We start from the raw sequence: 20173 nt of genomic DNA, 5'->3' as shown, positions 1-20173 counted from the left end.
TTCTGCAGATATCACATAGGAGTGAACAAACAGAAGGAGTAAGATTAGGCAGGAGAGGCCTGCTTATAAATGGGCTTATTTGCCTCTTGAAATACACACTGAACTCCCATTTGTGCATACCAATTGCTAAACGACAACAGTCACAAATCCATGAAAAAGTAAACCAACTTCTGTTTAAACAACAGCCTTTCAGGTTACTGAACACACACAGGCTGGCTTTTAAAAAGGCTTCATCTGAAATAGAAAATAGATCCTGCAAATAAAACTGGAGCAGTCAGTTCTCATGGGGGCAGTTAGCAAGGACGTGAGGCTCTTTAATGTGTGTGTATCATACAGCCAGTGAAAAGATGCATGCACCTCTGGCTTCCTCAAGTGGGGAAAATATTGCAATTATTGGAATCTGTTAGGAGTGCTGACCAGAACTGTAGACTCCTCAAAAAAGACTGCAAGTCACCTTCTCACAAGACTTTAAACTCGTCCTTAAGTTCTTTTTTGTTTTGCCATGTTCCACCTTTATTTTCATCATTAAGATTGGGACAACCAGAGCCGGCCCCATCTATAAGGCCAGGTGAGGTGACTGCCTCGGGTGGCAGGGCCCCCATGGGCAGCAGAAGCTAATGTTAAGCTCTCTCTCTCTCTCTTCCCTCTGCCCTGCAAATCTTGTTCCTGGTGTTGATCTTCACTCACCCCTTCTTCTCTGACAAGGAGGCTGCTATCCCATTCTGAGGTTCACCTTGGGTGCCAAAAGGACAACAGGCCCTGAGGACAACACTGGGTTGAAATCAGAACTAAGCAGCTGGCCACTGCAGGTAGCAGAGTCCACCATGAGTTCAGGATTCTAGCAAGGGACCAGTTCCTTCTTCCAGGATACCATGCTCCATTTCCACCCCAACAGTCAGTCAGCGTTTGCTAGCTACTGAGATGATCTGAGGTTTGGGCTGAACGAATGAACGAACAAACGAATGAACATTCATTCATTTGGAAAGGGCTATATGCCGTTTTGATTTTTCCCTTAAGGGGTTTTGTACTTCTGCAAATCCAGGGCTTTTCCCTCAGCATACCGCTGAGTGAGGCTGTCATCATGGTCTGCCCTTCATACCGGTAAACTGAGGTTTAAAATGTTTGCCGTGGTTATTTGAGTCATTGAGAACTAAGCTTGCTTTGATATGCTCAGCTCTACACTTTTATCTGCACAGTAAGAACTCATATTTTGTTTTCCTGTTTTTTATCACACTGAAATGTGATGGAACATGAATATGGTAAAATGTCTTGCTATAAAATGTTTCGTAGAAATACAAGTCAATCAGATCTGTTTTATCACTTGCTATTGCTCTTTCCCACACAGCTCGCCTCAGTTTTTACACCTTACAGCTATCAAACAGCCACAATATGATACAAAGAGCTGGAACACACTGTAAATCTGCAGGCGATATGAAGGAATACAGTAAAAGCCAAGGACATTTTCAAATTATATGCATCATGTCAGCTATGGAAACAGCTTACAAAAACAAAATGCTGCATCTGTGCACAGATCCAGCCATAACAATGATTTCAATATAATTTGTTTTAGCCAGAAGGAAAAAAACAAATACAAACACACATCACATGCACATATTTAGTTAATGTCTTTCTACCCAAGCAGGCAACTCCTTAAGGACACAGCAGTGCCAGGGGATGAATATTCTTAAGTACGTCAACTAAAGCGCAAGCTGCTCAGCAGCTTCCTGAGATGGGCTCCAGTTCTTCAATGATCTGCACGGTGCCAGAGGCCCAAAGTCTCAACAAGCAGGTCAGCTTTGTGATGTAGAATTGTTACATTCTATTTCCAATACTGAGACCAATTTAACCTGAAGTTATGTATGCTGCTACTCCTTTGCTGCTAGTTTGGCTTTAATAATCCAATAAAAGTTTGGTTTTTCCTCCTTGCACCAGTGGTGGATGTGGCCAGAGCCAAAAGTCAGCCGGGCAACGGATATGCCCTTACCTTGGTACAGGAAGCTGCATTCCAGCCAGGCATTCTCTCCCCTCCCCCCACCTTCTCTCCATCCTCCATCAAGGCAAACAGTTCCCCACATCCCCCACAGTTCAATGGCACATTCCAGCCAAGCGATTAGCCTTGTGGAGCAGGGCCAGAGGGTGGGGATGTGCGAAGAGAGACGCAAATATACCTTAATGTTCTAGCGCAAGAACACTAGACTGGACACTTAGAAAAATGCTAAGATGCAGAATTCTAGAGCATATACATTACAAACAAAATAAGAATAAGGATCATCAAGAATAATTTGCAGCAATTTACATTTAAGAAGGAAAAACAACATAATTTCTACTAGGATACAATATATAAAGAAGCTTAGCTTTTTAACACTACATTAAAACTAAGCTTTTTTTTTCTATGAAAGTCATCTGATCACATGGCCTCCTTCAAATTTCCAACTTGAATGACTTAATGTGCTTTTAATTCTTAAGTGGAATTTCTAAAGCTATAGTTTAATTCCTTTCAATTGCTCTCTCTTTCTACTTTTACTTGGAAGATACTTACGTAATCCAGTGTCAAGATATTTACCATTACGGCATTCATGAAGTGACCAAGAAGGAGTATCCTAAGGGGGATGTGGGGCTGAGAAGGTGAACAAGGAAGTTGACAGAAAAACTATTATCCACTTACCTTGGATTTCCAATGTAGAATGAAGGCAATGAAAGTACCCATTATTGAACAAATGTGTTATCATGGTGTAGACACACAAGCCAACAGGGCATCCACCTTTACATGCCCCAGTGGTGTAGCTAGGGCTTTTGCCCTCCAGGGCGGTCACTGAGTTCTCTGCCCCTCTTGCTGTTCCTCATGCAGAAGCCCCGCTGGCTTGCCACAGTCCTCCCCTCTCCTCCGACTGTCCTTCCCCTCCCCTTCCATGAACTTGGTTCCCAGACTCTGCCTCTTCTTCGCTTTAGCTGTAATGCCTCATCATGTCCTTTGTTTCTCTTGCTTCAACCACAGTCAGAGCTCAAGCACCCATTCCTGCCTGGCAAACGCACCCAAAAATAGCACAAAGCAGGAGCAATAAGGGAGAATGTAATCTCTCATACCTGCATGCTGCTTCTGTGAATACCCATAATACTGCTCAAGTACGGTGGATTTTGATGGTGTCATAGGCGGCACCACTGCCACCCTGCGATGAGCCCCGTTGTGCCTTCTCCTGGCAGGAAGGCCTGATGGGGCTTGTCACAGGCGTGGAAAGGTATGGCAAGGCTTACTGCACAAAGACCTGGCCTCTCAAGGTTGGGAGGGGGCTCAGCCCCAACCCAATTGTTTTTTGTGGGGGGGAGCCGAGGTCCCCTCAGGCATAAGGAGATGGTGCCTATGGGTGGTGTGGTCAGACGAGGGCTCCTATCTTAAGCCTTTAAGCCTTCCTGAGTCTAGGTAAGTGCTTCACAAAATTCCTTGTCTTAAGAAATTCCCGAATTGCAGCAAGTGATGCCGGAGCCCATGAGAAGGGATTTTTCTTTCTGTTCTTCTAAGTCCCACTAGTCCCTTTCAGCCTGAAAGGTTCTACACTTAGAGAAGAATAACCAGCTGCTCCAATATAAGATGGGCGACACATGACTTACCAGCAGTACATGTTAAAAGGATCTAGAAGTGTGTGTTCAAGATAGAGATGAGCTCTTATGCAAATTCTGCCAAAAATCAATGGAAGTGGGAACAGAAAAAATTCTCTCTTTCTGGACTTTTCCAAGGATGTGATTCAAGCGTGCTCTAAATTTCTTAAACCAAAAGCCCTTGCTAGGGCAAAGAATGTGAAATACTACATTCAGTTCATGGCAAATAATAATAATAATTTATTATTTATACCCCGCCCATCTGGCTGAGTTTCCCCAGCCACTCTGGGCGGCTTCCAATCAAGTGTTAAAAACAGTACAGAATTAAATATTAAAAACTTCCCTGAACAGGGCTGCCTTCAGATGTCTTTTAAAGAGAAGATAGCTGCTTATTTCCTTGACATCTGATGGGAGGGTGTTCCACAGGGCGGGTGCCACCACCGAGAAGGCCCTTTGCCTGATTCCCTGTAACCTCACTTCTCGCAATGAGGGAACCGCCAGAAGTCCCTCGGTGCAGGACCTCAGTGTCAGGGGCTGAACGATGGGGGTGGAGACGCTCCTTCAGGTCTACTGGGCCATTTAGGGCTTTAAAGTTCAGCACCAAAACTTTGAATTGTGCTCACAAACGTACTGGGAGCCAATGCAGATCTCTCAGGACCGGTGTTATGGCAAAGTTTTGTATTCAATATTCAGGTCAAACTCACAAATTTGACCAGCCAGATTTTGCAGAGGCATTCCTCACTAAAATTGGTGAGTATCCTGGAATTGAAGCTTTGAATGATTTCCTTAACGAACAAATAAGAGGATACACTGTTGAAGATATTGTTCTGCCAGTCTGGGCGTTGCGCCAATAGATTGGAGTGCAAACAGCAGTGAAAATCAACAAGAGAACGTATCACCTGCTTATCGACCAGTGAAGCAGCAAAGGTTACCACTGCTTTTTGAATAAAAATATGAGCAAATCAGAGGCAACCTTATCGGAAAGGAGGAGGAAGCTGCGAGCTCCGCCCATTTGGATTATTTTTTCTGTTTTTATTTTTCTTATACAGTGGTATCTCGGGTTAAGAACTTAATTCAATCTGGAGGTCTGCTCTTAACCTGAAACTGTTCTTAACCTGAAGCACCACTTTAGCTAATGGGGCCTCCTGCTGCTGCCACGCAATTTCTGTTCTCATCCTGAAGCAAAGTTCTTAACCCGAGGTAATATTTCTGGGTTAGCGGAGTCTGTAACCTGAAGCGTCTGTAACCCGAGGTACCACTGTATTTTCAAAACTGGTTAAGTTGGATAATCTGTTCGTTGTTTTTGTTATGTAACACTAATGTGGTAGGGGATTTTTCTCTGTCTCTTCTTATTTATATTTTCTGTTTTTTGTCCATTTTTTATTCTCCCCCCCACTTCAACATTAATAATAAGGAATTGCTTGGTTATGGCTATTATTATGTAAACAAAGCCAATTTATACAGAGACGTGTAATATATTTGAGGTGTATGAATGGCAGTACGTGTGTGTGTGTGTGTGTGTGTGTGTGTATGCATATACAATAAACCTTGTAACAATGAATTTTGGATTTATGACCAAGATAACACGGGCCAAAAGGAAATTAATAATACAATATGAAGTTAGTTGGTTTTATTGTAAAATGGCTGAGAGATTCCAAAAAAACAGCAAGTAATTCGGAAATACTTAAAATCTTTGAAAACTGGTATCGCTTATTTAAAAGATACACATTTGTTGGAACAAGACAAAAATGTGTTGATGAAGGATTGGATAGGAAAGGTATATGCTACAAATTATACTTCTAATGCTAGAGGTCTCACTATCTTAATACGAAAAGGATTGAGGGTAGATATACAACAAGTTATTATGGAGAAAATGGACACTATTTAATTTTGTGTGTGAAAATTGCCAAAATGGTAATAACGTTGATTAATATATATTGACCAAATGTAGATTCCCCAGATATGTTTTATCAATGTTTTAGTCATCTGAGTCAAAGTACATATGATAAACTTATAATAGGAGGTAATTTCAATGAAATAATTGATCCTAACCTTGATAGAAACACGTCTTCATGAAAAAAAGATTCATTAGTTAGAGAAAAAGTACTCAGAAAGTACATGCAAGAGTTGAATCTGGTTGACCCATGGTGCTTAAGGCACCCAACCAAAAGGAAGCTTACGTTCTATAGTCAAGTACATAAAAATTGTTTTAGGTTGGATTTTTTCTTAATAACAGCGTCCTTGTACCATTAAATTCAAGAATGTGATATTGATGTATGTCGCGCATCTAATCACAGTGCAATTAGTTTGGATTAGAAGTATTATAATACCGCTAAAATACCAAGAAACTGGTATTTTAACATCCACCGTTCAGCCTGACATCCAGCGCCAAGGGCCTTCTGGCGGTTCCCTCATTGCGAGAAGTGAGGTTATAGGGAACCAAACAGAGGGCCTTCTCAGTGGTGGCGCCCGCCCTGTAGAACGACCTCCCATCAGATATCAAGGAAATAAGCAGCTATCTTATCTTTAAAAGACACCTGAAGGCAGCCCTGTTTAGGGAAGTTTTAAATATTTAATGCTGTATTGTTTTTAACACTTGATTGGAAGCCGCCTATAGTGGCTGGGGAAACTCAGCCAGATGGGCAGGGTATAAATAAATTATTATTATTATTATTATTATTATTATTATTATCATCATCATCTCACTACTTAACGATGACCAATTTATAAAACAAATGAAGACTGCGGCTAAACAATTTTTTGATATAAATACTGAGATTTTGACTCCTTGGATATATGAATGAAAAGCATAAAAAGCATATAAAGCTTTTATATACCCCGCACATGGAACCTTACAAAAGTACAATATGAGTAGTTTCTCCGTGGCCTTACCACAGCAAAAAGACTGATACTTAAGAATTGGAAAAATAAAAATCCCTTCTACAATTGGATTGAAGACTTATACAAACTCGCAACATATGAACAACTTGCATATAAACGCAGACTTGCCATGGACAAATTCAATGATATTTGGAATCCATTTTTACAAATACTGTAATAGGTTAAGATATGGTGAAGTAAAATAACAATTTTGTAAAGGTGAAAAACATAATTATTAGGAGAACTTATCACAGATCTCCTGTGTCTTGTCTGTTTTGGCCCTGTGTACATTCTCGGTCACAAAATCTCTCTCAACCCCTCTAGTTTTAAATCAATAGCTTTTAAACACAGAGTATGTGTTCAAAATGTCTTAGCTGCACGTCCATTTATTGCAAAAAGTCCCCTTCTCACAAAGCTGGTTTTGAAAGACACCAGATTTTTATTTTTTATACAGAGCAATTCAGAGAATCTCAGGGACGAGCTCAAATGTCAATTAGAGCAACACTCTGCATCGCAACATTTTTCTCTATAAGCATAGGTTCCAAACAGATAAACCCACATAACAGAAAACCACAATCTGTGATAATTCAGATTATGGTGTGCTACACATAGAACACAAGAGTAATGCAGGTGCAACCCATTCCATAAGTATTAGAAGGCACGGAAAGAGTTCATGAGGCGATTTCTGATGCCTCAAGCAAGCCAGCAGTGTTTTAGTGAAGCGAGAGACTATGGCAATTGGGAAAGTAAGGCCATGTTTTGCTCCTTCTGCTCATTTAAAATTGGAAATTGACAGGTGGCAATGGAAACAGGAAATGGAAGAGGTGAGGTTATGGATGGAGTGCCTCAAGTTTCTTGAAAGTACAGTACAAATCATTCATAACAATATTAGTTAGTGTGAAGAATATATACTACAGTGCTACCTTGGGTTAAGAACTTAATTCGTTATTAACCTGAAACTGTTCTTAACCTGAGGTACCACTTTAGCTAATGGGGCCTCCCGCTGCTGCCACGCCACGGGAGCATGATTTCTGTTCTCATCCTGAAGCAAAGCTCTTAACCTGAAGCACTATTTCTGGGTTAGCGGAGTCTGTAACCTGAAGCATATGTAACCTGAGGTACCACTGTACTACTATGATGCATCATCAATTGTTTAAAGTGCCAGACAGCAGAGCCAGAGCAGAGTCCAGTGAAGCAGTCCTTCCGAAATTCCACCAGAGGACTGGAGCCTCTCTCTGATTGGCTACCAAGAGAATAAAAAGAGCAGTTTCTGAGGGAGAGCGTTAGATAGGGCCTGATTTGAGTTGAGAGATAGGCTTCAGGTTGAGGGATAGGGCTTGATCTGATTGGAAGAGAGGGATTATGGATTCCTGGGAGATAGGGAGAACTGGTTCTGATTTGAGTAGAACATCCGCACTGAGGAGACTCTCTCTATAACAAGAGGCCAGAGCCTTGCAGCTTGGATAGGAAGAGGGGTTGAGGGTCTGAGGAAGGTCTACAGACAGGAGTTGCCTGGAGTCTGAGGCGGGAGAGGGAGAAGCTGTGGGACCCCCTGGGCCTCATCCTAGCCAGGAGGGGAGAGTTCTTCTAGGTACAGGAGACCCCCTGGGTCTGTTATACTGGCTAGAATACCTCAGGAGGGGGACTGCTAAGAGAGAGGGTAAATGATAAAAAGTGCCCCTCACTCATTAAGCTGTGAAGGAAGTGGTGCTGTGTCAAAAGTATTTAACACCCATCATAACTAGGTCAAGAAACAAGAGTGAAGTTACAGAAACTTGAGTTAAGCATTTTATCACCTATTCCAGAAACCTGAAAATCTATTTGAAGTGTAACAACGGATTACTAACTGAATTTTAAGAAACGTTGTGTATATACTACTGTGCTTAAGCCTGAGACATCCTTGTATTTAGTTTAACTTCTACCTGAAAGAACACATCCCCTGACTCAACTTTGTTTCACAATTCTTTTTATAAATAAAACTTTTCTTGTTTGTCCAGCTCCTGCCAAGTTTTCCCCCCACAAGACCCCCCACTAGCCTGTAGTATATTGTAGACATTCATTTAATTGGCGTACCATGAGGTGGGCCCGATATATTTAATTGGGGCGATTAGCTGGGTGAATCCGCTGCTTTAGTAATTGGTGCTTGGCGGTGGGATTCGCTACATCAAACAATTCTGGCTACTGATCTAGTGAGTGTGGAATAAGGCTTTGTCCCATGCACATTCATCACTTGGCAATCATATCAAGTGAAGGTGTAAATCTATGGTGGCCTATTTGCTTATGCAACAACATAGAGATAGATAACTTTGTATTTTATGTCCCTATGTGAACTACAGCATTTTAAAAATACAATTATCAGCTCAGACTCAAATGGATTCAAGTCACACATGGAGCAGATAAATCAAGTGAACATGCATGTGTGAACCAACACATAATTTGGAACCAATTAACACCATGATTTACACACTTGTTCACAAAGACAACTAATACTGTGTGTGGACTTCAGTTCCTAGGCTTCCACCTCACTGCAACAAAGATTTCATAATAAATCTTACATAGTGCTCAAAAATTCTGGGAATTGTACTTTTGCTGTTCTTCCTTGCAGAAGAGACTGAGGAAACTAAACAACACAACTCCCTGAATAGGCAGTGTAGAATTTAACTATCCTCAGTTTTCTTTGTTACAATGTGAAGAACTAGTTAAAAACAGTCTTTGGCTTAACTCTGGGAACTATAGATTTCTTTTCTGGTCAATGAAGAAGAATAAAAAATATTTCCCAGAGTCCTAACAGTTTTAATAGCAACCCTTGACTTATATTCTCAGTTAGTGTTTTCCTTCTTTCCAAGTTTCTGAAAGAGTGAGACAAAGGAAAATGCACATGATGCAGAGCTATTATGAGCAAAGGTGAAATTTGTGGTGGTGGGGGCCACTCACAATGGCTTAAGGATTTCTAAATTGCTGGATTAAGTTTATGAAGCCCCTTTCCATTTCTGAATTGTTACTCAAACCAGGGGCAGCCCACCCATGAGGCAAGGTGGAGCGAATGCCTTAGGCAGCAGGATTCACAGGGACAGCAGATCCTGATGTAGATCTTTATTTTTATGGCCTTGTGCCTGATGTAGATCTTCACTCATCCCGTCTTCCCTCGTGGGGAGGAAGGCGCCATTTTGCAGTTTGCCTTAGGTGCCAAAATGTCTTGGGCCAGCCTTGACTTGAACCCAGTATGCAACACTGTTTTCCTACTATTCTTAATATTATCTGAAATGCAATCTTTGTCTGGCATTATCCAAGTTAAAAATGCCAGACAATGTTTCAGTCAAAAAGACACGCCTAAGCACACAAAGGTCGCAGAACACAAAATGTTGTGCAGTTTGTCACATTAAATTTCTAGATGTTCTTTATCACTAGTCATTATTTCATTTAAAATGAACTGGAATATGCCTCGGCTTGACTGCAAGAAAGTAGTTACTAACTTAGGCAATCCCTTATTTCTTTCCTGAAGGCAATGTTGAAATATCTGGCCAAACTGCTAGAACAAGTCATTTACCATTACTCTGCCTCCACCCTTTTATTTTAGTACACTTTTTACATTTGCATTTACTTAGGGGGTGGGGTGGAGAATGAGTATCTAACACTTATAATGCATACATTGGGACATGGTATATGAAGGCCAGCACAGGATTAGGAGACATTAAAAGCACATAAGGGTTTAAATTTGCTTAACTCTGTCCTCAGAGGCAGTGGATGGAAGTCCAAAGCTTGGTGCAGCTCATTCTCACAATCACAAACCATACATCTGATTTGAGCCCCTTTGTGTTACCACACTCAAGAGATAAGAATGAAAGATGTTGCTTAAGGTGTTATGAAGGTAAATCATTCATCAACACAATGCCTGCTACCAAGATGCATTGCAACCTCGTTCCTTTAATATCTGGGTTATGGCACGAGAAAATTCCATACAAGCAGTTCTACCACAGGCTCTGAGCAGAGCACATTAACAAGAGAGCCCACAGAGGCTTTTATCCAACCACCTCCTCCAAGTGCTGCTGACATGTAAATATGGAGCACTATACTTTGGCCAAAATGCACATTTTTAAGCATTTTAATGAACCCTAGAGAATCCTCTACTTCAGTGCAGAATCCCTCCATTGTGCTTTTCCTGCTTTAAATCTCATTAGCCCAACCTGAATGTCCAAGCCTTTATTAGCCTATATTACCCTGGAATTAGACTTGACTAGATAGCTTTAAAATGTCTTGGTAAAATTACTAGGTCTTGAAAAAATGTATTACAAGTAATGTAATAAATGCAACTTTATTTAAAATACTTTCTTAACTGACCATCGAAAAACTCTGTACGATATTCAAGCCAGTTTGACCAAAAGGAGAACAAATGTAAATTTTGAAGCAGATTAACTTGAATAAGAGTGGTGTACTCTTGACTAAACTGGTACAGATTTCAGGACATCACAGGTATATGCAAGGCACTACTCCTTAAAGGACTCTCCCTGAACCAAACAAGTTCTCTCATATGGCAAAGTCTCCAGGGCAGGCAGGGATCCTGTTTTCTGATGTTTCTAAAGCTCTAAACACTCTAATCAGATTAGTAAATACCTGGATTATTCAGGATTCCTCTATGTCCTCTCTTTAGAGCTCAACTATACATATAAATAATTGGCACCCCAAGATCTATAGAGAGGAGCTACGACAAAGTAGCTTATGCCAATGTAACATAACAATCTTCTCAGCTTCGTAGTAATCTCAATTTATGAGGTTATGGCTTCCTACCAAATATAAAAAGCACTTAATTGTACCAATGTAGCTAGTGGCTAAAGGGCTCTGGAAGAGACATCAGCAGTTTGCCTCTGATGCCCATCTGCACACTACATCTCAGCACAATTTTTGTGTCGTGCAACAGTTCTGCACCAGGCAATTGTGGCTGCCAATTCTCAGACTGCCAGATTGTGGAGTGTTGCCTCAGCCTCCTCTCCTCTCCCCTCTACTTGGGAGTCCTCCAGGCAGCCACTGCTGCTGCCCCTGGTCTCTGAGCTGCCCCCCCCCCCCCCGCTCCAAAGAGAGGTGCCTCCTCACGCTTCCCCACAGGGGCCTGGGAAGTGGATACCCGCAGCCTTAGTGGCCCAATGGAGAATGGCCAGGACCTTACCTTGGGAGGCAGCAGTGGGCCCTCAGCTCCCAGGCAGGCCTTGCACAGAGCAAGCACAAGAAAGGCCGGAGCAGTGCCTGCCTGCCTGCCCAGGCTCCCACTAGTCTGTCCATTCCCAACAGCAAGGGCTGGTGGACTGGCTGGGCACCCTCACCCGCTTGCTTGCTCACTCCGGGGCCACCTCAGCTCCTGGCAACCAGCACCCCCAGAGACACCATTCGCCTGCGGAGCTGCTGCAACAAACAGCTGTGCAAGCCTTTGGGAGGCAGAGACGCAAGAGGGCATCATAGGAGGGAGGGAAGGAAAGAGGGACAGAGGCCACTGTTGCCCGTGGCACCCCTGACCATCCTTCAAGGCACCCCAGGATACCACGGCACACTGGCTGAAAACCACTGGGAGGCTCATTTTGATTGTAACACTTGAATGGAACAGTAAAAAGAACTGAAGAAAATCATAAAATCCTGTGCAATGCTTCTCACTCCAGTGCTACTTCTCCTTCTCATGCCTGAGAAATAAGTCTTAAAAGGCAATGAAAAGTTTTGAAACCCAAACTTTAATTAACATCACCTGTACTGTTGAATAAAACTTTTTATATATAGCATTTATAAGCTAATTACTGCTAATTTGCAAATTTAATAGTAAATTTAATTTGCAAATTTAATAGTAAATGGAATACCTACAGAGAAATGTACAGTTATGAAAGTTACAAGTTATGAAAGGTACAAGGCAAAGTTTCCCCCTTTCGCCATTACGGTTTATTTTGATTCTAGAAATTTTATATATTGAGATAAGAGAAAATTCTGCCATACAAGGAAGACAACTAGGCTTTCAAAGTTATAAGTTGAGGGCATTTGCGGATTATATGGTTTTGGTTTTTTTAGAAGATGCAACCAAAAATGTGATAACAATACTGGAGATGATTTTAAAAATTGGGGATTTGGCAGGGTCTATATGAACAAAATTAAAACTAAAATATTGACCAAACAATTAGTTGAACAAATAAGTAAAATATTGCAAGAAATAACACATATCAAAGTATTTTTTAAAAGTTAAATATCTGGGAATTTGGATTACAAATAATAATAATAATATGAAACTGTTTCAAAATAATTATGGGATGGTCTAAAATGAGATATGGAAAGCTGGAATAGAATGAATCTATCCCTACTGGGAACAGATCTCAACGGTTAAAATGAACATTTTGCTCCTCATCCAGAGTGGTGTGTAACCTTGAAGGGTTGGTGCACCAAATCGACAAGTTCTCTCCAGAGAAGGGGCAGCAGCGCCCAGTTGCAGCCAGTTCCCTGAAGACCAGGACTGAAGTGCAACAGCAGCCACCAGAGTGCACGTGGCTCTCTGGGATGGGAGCCACAGTAGCAGCAAGGCTGCGTTTCTGGCACTGGAATATTTGCAGCCAGGAATAATTGTCCACCCGAAGGCAGCTCCGGTGCCAGGGTTCAAGGGAGGCTCTTGCAGGAGAAAAGCAGGGCAGGAAGGCTCTCTCAGGGTGGGAGACCAGGAGAAGAGGTGAAAGCTGACAGAATCTGCCTTTCTATGTGCAGATAAATGATGAGATATGCACATTATAAATGTGATAAAGGGTCTTTTTAGTTGTTCTTTCTCTATTCTTTTTCCCCTTTCTCTTTTCTATACAGTTGTGTTTTGTTTTTTCTTATAAATGAATCTGAATTTTACTGCTTAATATGTTTAAAATGGTGTTTTATATTAAATATATATAGAGAGAGCCAAAGTTCTCATTCTTATTGCAGACACTACCAATTATTAGCAATATGGGCTGCTTCAAACAATGGAAAATAGAAATTTCCAAATTTATCTGGCGGGGGGAAAACCTAGGATAAAATTTAAAATATTAACAGATATGAAGTCAAGAGTGGTTTTTGCCATGCTGGACTTAAAACTATACTATGAAGCAACCTGTTTGACTTAGTTAAAAGATTGTTTATTATGGAAAAATGTTAAGACTGTTATAAGGCTTTGGTAACAGATTTAACTGGCATGCTTACTTGTGGTATGAAAAGGTGAAGGTAAATATATATTTTCTGAACCATCCAATAAGAAGTCGTCTGTATGTGGTATGGAATAAATATAAAGACCTATTAGAAAAGGGGGAAAACATGTTACTGTCCCCAATTGAAGCTAGTTCTTGGGGGGGGGGGGAAATAATATGAAGGAGAAATGGGGCACATATAGAGATTTATTATGTTTTAAGGTGGTGGAATGTAAAATGAAAAGTCAAGAAGAGACAAAAGAATAGATATCATATTGGATTCAATATTGTCAAACGTATGAATATTTAAAAAAAGACTCATTAAAAGGTTTTGGAGGTGGAGGGTCGGACTTTGAAAAGGAATTACTGAGTGGTAACGAGAAATTGATCTACAATATGTATAAAGTGTTGCCTGAATGGGAAACAAGATGAGTTGGTAAAATCAACAATGATTCACTGGGCTCTTGCCCAGTGAATAATATGGAAATGGTTAAGTGTGAAAAGTTGTGGAAAACTGATCTTAATTTTACTGCCTGTAGTGGGCTGAAAGAAAACTATATGAAAATGACATATAGATTATATATAACACCCGTGAAAATGGCTAAAATATGTAAGAATGCTAATAAACAATATTAGAAATGTAAACAAGCTGATGCTACTTTTATTCATATGTAGTGGTTTTGTAATATATATATATATATATATATATATATATATATATATATATATATATATATATATATATATATATATATTGCTTTCGTAGATTTTCACGGGTACAGGAATGCAGGTTTTGGTGTCCTCGGGTGTCTTCCCGTGTAAAAGTTGGGGTGTCTAGGCGACGTTTCGACGAGGTCTCACTCGTCATCTTCAGGCTGGTGCTTTCGGCTTCTTGTTACTGGAACAGAGCAGGATCTCAGTGTTTGAGTTCCTATAAATACTGTTGAGGGGGTGTGGTGTATAGCCTCCAATGTTCTGGGCAGAGAGGAAGTTCCCAGGCTAGTGTGCCTTTTCTTCTTTTGTTCCTTAATTACTTGAGGGATATCTTGAGTGATTTCTTGAGTGATATCCTGAGTACCACTTAGGTGGGTCATTAGGTGTGGATTAGTTGCTAAAGTCTTTGTGTCTTGACCTCTTGAACTTTGTGAAGAGTTTTTCTGAGAAGATGGCTGTACTGCACTTAGTTGTGCTCTGGCTTGGCTTCGTGTATAGGGGCGAGCTGTGGTTTTGTGGCCTGTGTCAGCCAGATCTGTGTAGGGATTGCAGGGGGGTGCAGCATCCGGAGGTGCCACCATGGTTTGGCTACTGGATGGTGTCTGTAATTTATCTGTGGAGAGGGTCTGGGTTTGGGTCTGGTGTGGTTGATTGGTGATGGCGTTCTGTGTGCCTCTGGATCTGGTGTCAGTTTTTGTGGGGAGGGCTAATTTCCAGATGTCTGGCAAGCGGGATGTGTCGTCACGCTTGTTCATGTTGTGAGGGTGTTTCTCTATCTCGATGGCTTCCATGATTATTCTCTTGTGGTGATGTTCCATGTTAAAGAGCAATTTGGAATCTGCAAAATTAATTTCGTGTCCTGTTTCTTTCATGTGTTGGAAAAGAGAGGAAGTTTTTTCTTCTTTTTTGACGGCATTCTTGTGTTCTGCGATACGTGCATTTATTCGTCTGTTTGTTTGTCCAATGTACGTGGCTGGGCAGACTTTGCAGGGTATTTCATAGACCCCTTGGTTTTCCAACTGGATTTTATCCTTGGGGTTTCTGAGGATATTGGCTATTTTTTGGTTGGTGCAAAAGGCTGTTTTGATATTGTGTTTATGGAGGATTTTGCTAATTTTATCTGTAGATCCAGATCCAGAGGCACACAGAACGCCATCACCAATCAACCACACCAGACCCAAACCCAGACCCTCTCCACAGATAAATTACAGACACCATCCAGTAGCCAAACCATGGTGGCACCTCCGGATGCTGCACCCCCCTGCAATCCCTACACAGATCTGGCTGACACAGGCCACAAAACCACAGCTCGCCCCTATACACGAAGCCAAGCCAGAGCACAACTAAGTGCAGTACAGCCATCTTCTCAGAAAAACTCTTCACAAAGTTCAAGAGGTCAAGACACAAAGACTTTAGCAACTAATCCACACCTAATGACCCACCTAAGTGGTACTCAGGATATCACTCAAGAAATCACTCAAGATATCCCTCAAGTAATTAAGGAACAAAAGAAGAAAAGGCACACTAGCCTGGGAACTTCCTCTCTGCCCAGAACATTGGAGGCTATACACCACACCCCTCAACAGTATTTATAGGAACTCAAACACTGAGATCCTGCTCTGTTCCAGTAACAAGAAGCCGAAAGCACCAGCCTGAAGATGACGAGTGAGACCTCGTCGAAACGTCGCCTAGACACCCCAACTTTTACACGGGAAGACACCCGAGGACACCAAAACCTGCATATATATATATATATATATATATATATATATATATATATATAATATTGAAAAGATGTACATTTGCTTCTGACTTTTACAAGAGTTTGACCTAGTGTTCTTTAAACTATTGATACTGGGAACCAGTGACTTCAAACAGGACAATACAAACAAACACCTGAATAACGGGAGAGATAACAGAATCCAGTATAGCATGCATTCTTGCTATATGGGACATTGTCAGTTAATGTGCCTTTTCCCAGCATATAAGAAAATAGGCCCTCCATAAATAATTCACTGGATCAGACCAAAGACTCCTGGTTTTATGGTATTTTGATAGGTTTTGGTGATGTGCTCTATATAGTGGAAACCACCAATAGTGGAGGAGTGGGGTGGTGGAAGGGGCAGGGTACACCGGGCAGCACCTACCTTGGGGACGGCACACTGGACCCCAAAGGGCAGCACCCTCCAGCCCCATGCCTGCTACCTCCCCCTCAACCTCTCCCTCAGCAGGGACAAGTGGCTCAGCCCCACACTGCTTTTGCTGCCAGCACACATGCATGCCATGTCCCCCTCAGCTCCGGCCGTGTGCCCCGCCCCACATGCCCCACCCTATAGAACAATGTGCACATGCTGGTGCCCACCTGCCCTGGGTGTCACCAGGGCTCCATACGCCACTGGAAGCCACACATCTTTGATACTCATTAAACTCCACTATGTTTTCTAATCTAAAAGACACAAGCACTTACAGCCTTTCCTCGTAGAACTGATGCTTCCAACTCTTATACCAGAATAATAATAACAATAATAATTGCACCCCAGCCACTCTGGGCAGTCCAGCACATACAGAAACATAATAAAACATCAAACATTAAAAACCTCCCTATTCAGGTGTCTTCTAAAGGTTGTATAGTTGCTTAACTCCTTGACATCTGATGGAATGGTGTTCCAGAGGGTGGGCACCACTACCAAGAAGGCCCTCCGCCTGGTTCCCTATAACATCCTTTCTCGCAGTGAGGGAGCTGGCAGAGGCCCTCAGAGCTGGTCCATAGTGTCTGGGCTGAATGACGGGGGCTGAGGTATTCAGGGCCGAAGCCGTTTAGGGGTTTAAAGGTCAGCACCAACACTTTGAATTGTGCCCGGAAATGTACTGGGAGCCAAGAAACTTATAGAAGCAGACTTATTGTTATCTACAGCAAATGAATATTAGATCATGCCCCCTTATTAGTATTTGCCAATAGAAAGCAGGCACCGTGCTCAGTGGAATGTATTTGGAACCATGATAGCAACATAACACTATTAAGCCAGTTTATCACTTAATCCCCCAGAACTGAACATGTAACTGCACCAGATTCCTTCACTGTTGACATTTAGATTGTAAGCTCCTAAGGGCGGGGATTTGTCTTTTCCCCTTATGATACCCTGGAAAAATACAATGTGAAATACCGGTACCTCTAACTATTGCTTTATAAATCTTCAGACAAACTATGGGAACAAGATAAAGTCAAAACAGATACATCCGCTCTTGTCCTTGACAGTATACAACACTGAGGGTGAAACAAACACAATTTGCATCCCCACCATAACATTAAAAACTGAAGCTGCAGCCCAAATTCAGTTACACTGGTGACCCAAGAAAGTTATTCCTGCCACCAGTTTTTTTTTAATTAAAATATGTGTTAGTCCATAGACCATAGCAGAACCTGTCTGCAGTTATCCCTTAATAGCATTATATCAAATATGTACATAATGCTAAATGCTTTTTTTTCCAGTATACATTTTTTGCAGTTTGATTCTACAAGGACCCAACTCAGGCTAGCCACAACTACACAAAGGCAGATGGGAGTTTACTGAAAAGAAAAAGGCAGCCAGCCCTGCCCCAATTACATCACCACCAACAGGTATGAACTTGCTGTTTGGAGCAGAGAGAAAAACTTCTTGATGTTAAGATTGTGCAATAAGCTCCTCTGAGAGGCGTTTCTCCTTTTCAAAGTTAGTTTTATTGTCCAGCGTCATGAAATGCTTAAACTACTTTTGCTCAGCTCATGTATCAGATTTTTTTAGCTGCTGGTTTTTCCCTCGGGAAAGAGGCAGTAAAAGGGGAAAGAAAGAAGAAAATCTTCATTTCCTCCCTTTTGACGGATTTCCAAAATAAGTAAATTTGCCTGGAAATAAAGCTGGCTCCTTGCTCTAAAAACTTCACAAAAGTGAAGGGAAGAAGAAGAAAGGGGAAACCACTTACAGATCAAAATAACCACCACAAAACTCTCTCCCACCATCCCTGCTGCAGCTTTCAAACTGGTTTTTCAGCAACAACAGAACACTTTCTTTACAGCTCTTAAACTTAAGCCAAGTGAAGGGAGACGGAGAGAGTGGATGAAACTCCAGGCAAATTCGTATGAGGTTGACAAGGCTTTCCATCATAGATTGGGAACCACTTACATTAACAACGTCTAACCCTTTTTCCTTTTAGAAAAAGCAGAGTTGAAAAGGCACTGGTCTCAACTATTTCTTCCAGATAGTTAAGAGGTCATTTTAAAAGGTTGGGACAGGGAACCAAGCATACACACACACTGAACTTGCAAACCTCAAGTCTGGCTGGAATGCTAGTTGCTAGGCTTGGGCATTCCTATGAATCACTGGTGGTTTTCCCCACGTTACAGGAAAAGGATAATGAACTCTGGGCAGGAACCACTTCGCAGGGTATTTGGGTCCTTGTGAAACTGACAAAGTCCACACATAAACAACAGACTTCTCTCCACTATCAATTTGTTCGTCTTGGCCAAGTCTCTTCCTGTAAAACCCCAGCGAATCATGTGGTACCTTAAAAGCAAATAAATTTATTACGACATAACCTTTCTGAAGCTAGGCAGCACTTTAGAATATGAACAAAATAAGAAAAATAACTAGGAAATATTCTGGGACAAGTTCTGTATTGGGGTGGATGTCACCTCAATGGCAGACAAAGTTGGCTCTCATTCTTAGAAGGTCATTCCAAAGAGGTCACTGGGTATAGTGGGAATGTGTGTCTAACTTGTTCCTGTTGCCTCTGTCCTGTTATTTAAGAAAAGTCTGAAGTGGCCAGCAAGTTACCCAGGAAGTCAGGAAGAAATTGTGGCACTTGTACCGCCTCTAGTTTTCACTATATTGAGCTTTCCCTTCAAGACCTAACAACTGATCCCGATCACAGTCTCAGCTCCCCACAAAAGGATTACTATTAGCAAATATTATTACTACTATCAAACCATTATGGCAAATGTTCTGTGATAACCTGGGAGGCATCTGATGCAAAGCCACCACCACAGAGAGCCAGTCTGGAGCAGGGACTCCACACCAAGGGCTTCCCTGGCGCCCAGGGAAAAGCCCAGAAGACAATTCCACGACCCAAAAAGTCAGTATTTTAGCACAGGTGAAAACAGGGGCATTATCCAAGTCTGGGCCAGCACCGCGGGAAAATAAATACTAACTCAGCGGGCGGGCAAAATCAGAGGCGCGGACTGGCACGGAGCACGTGCAAAGCGCCCTCCCGACTAAGCCAAGGCGCCTCCGGACTCCCGTTCCGAGCGCCGACCCTTCCCCTCTCCGCGCTCACCTTTCTTCTCGTCGGCGGCGCCGCACAAGCTGCCGGCCAGCAGCCCCACCAGGAGGGCGGCGGCCGCGCGCCTCGCCCCGAAGTTTCCTCGGCCGGCGAGCGAAGCCGAGCGAGCCCCGCGCAGCCCCATCTCCCGCCGGTGGCTCCTCAGCGACCCCTCTCGCGCCGGGCTGCCTCTCCGGCGCCGCCCCGGACCATGCCAGGGGAGCGCCGCCTGCCGCGCTCGCTGCTCTCCGGCAGCCGAGAGGAGGAGCAGCCAGAAGAGGCTCTTGGGCCGCCCGACGGGGCGCTTCTCCCGGCAGCCGGCCCTCCGCGGCCCCGCTCCAGGTGCGCGGGAGGCGCCGGGCCAGCGGCGAAGACGAGGACGACGCGCCTGCTCGGCTCCCTTCTCTGCGCGGAACTGGCCGGCAAAACTTTTCCCCGGTCCGTCGACGCCGCGTTTCCAAGCGCTCCAGCGGCTCCCTCGGAGGATTCCGGCCAAGCAGGGAAAGAGGCGGCGGGGAGAC

General features: G+C 42.7%; 1 protein-coding gene across 2 annotated transcripts in view; it reads right to left on the bottom strand.

Moving 5' to 3' along the window:
* The window catches only part of EGFR (epidermal growth factor receptor), a 146485-nt gene extending 126673 nt beyond the window's left edge, over positions 1 to 19812 (bottom strand). For both annotated transcript variants that reach the window (XM_081931013.1, XM_081931014.1), the window contains exon 1: positions 19668 to 19812. In XM_081931013.1, the coding sequence (XP_081787139.1) occupies positions 19668 to 19797 (130 nt within the window). In that variant the 5' untranslated portion in view covers positions 19798 to 19812. The remainder of the gene's footprint in view (positions 1 to 19667) is intronic.
* Between the last annotated feature and the right edge of the window lie 361 nt (positions 19813 to 20173).

The sequence above is a fragment of the Podarcis melisellensis genome, assembly GCF_964234715.1.
Source record: "Podarcis melisellensis genome assembly, chromosome: 12".
NCBI classification, from domain to species: Eukaryota; Metazoa; Chordata; class Lepidosauria; order Squamata; family Lacertidae; genus Podarcis; species Podarcis melisellensis.
Note: the sequence above shows the minus strand (reverse complement) of the source record. Positions and strands in the feature narration are given on the sequence as shown.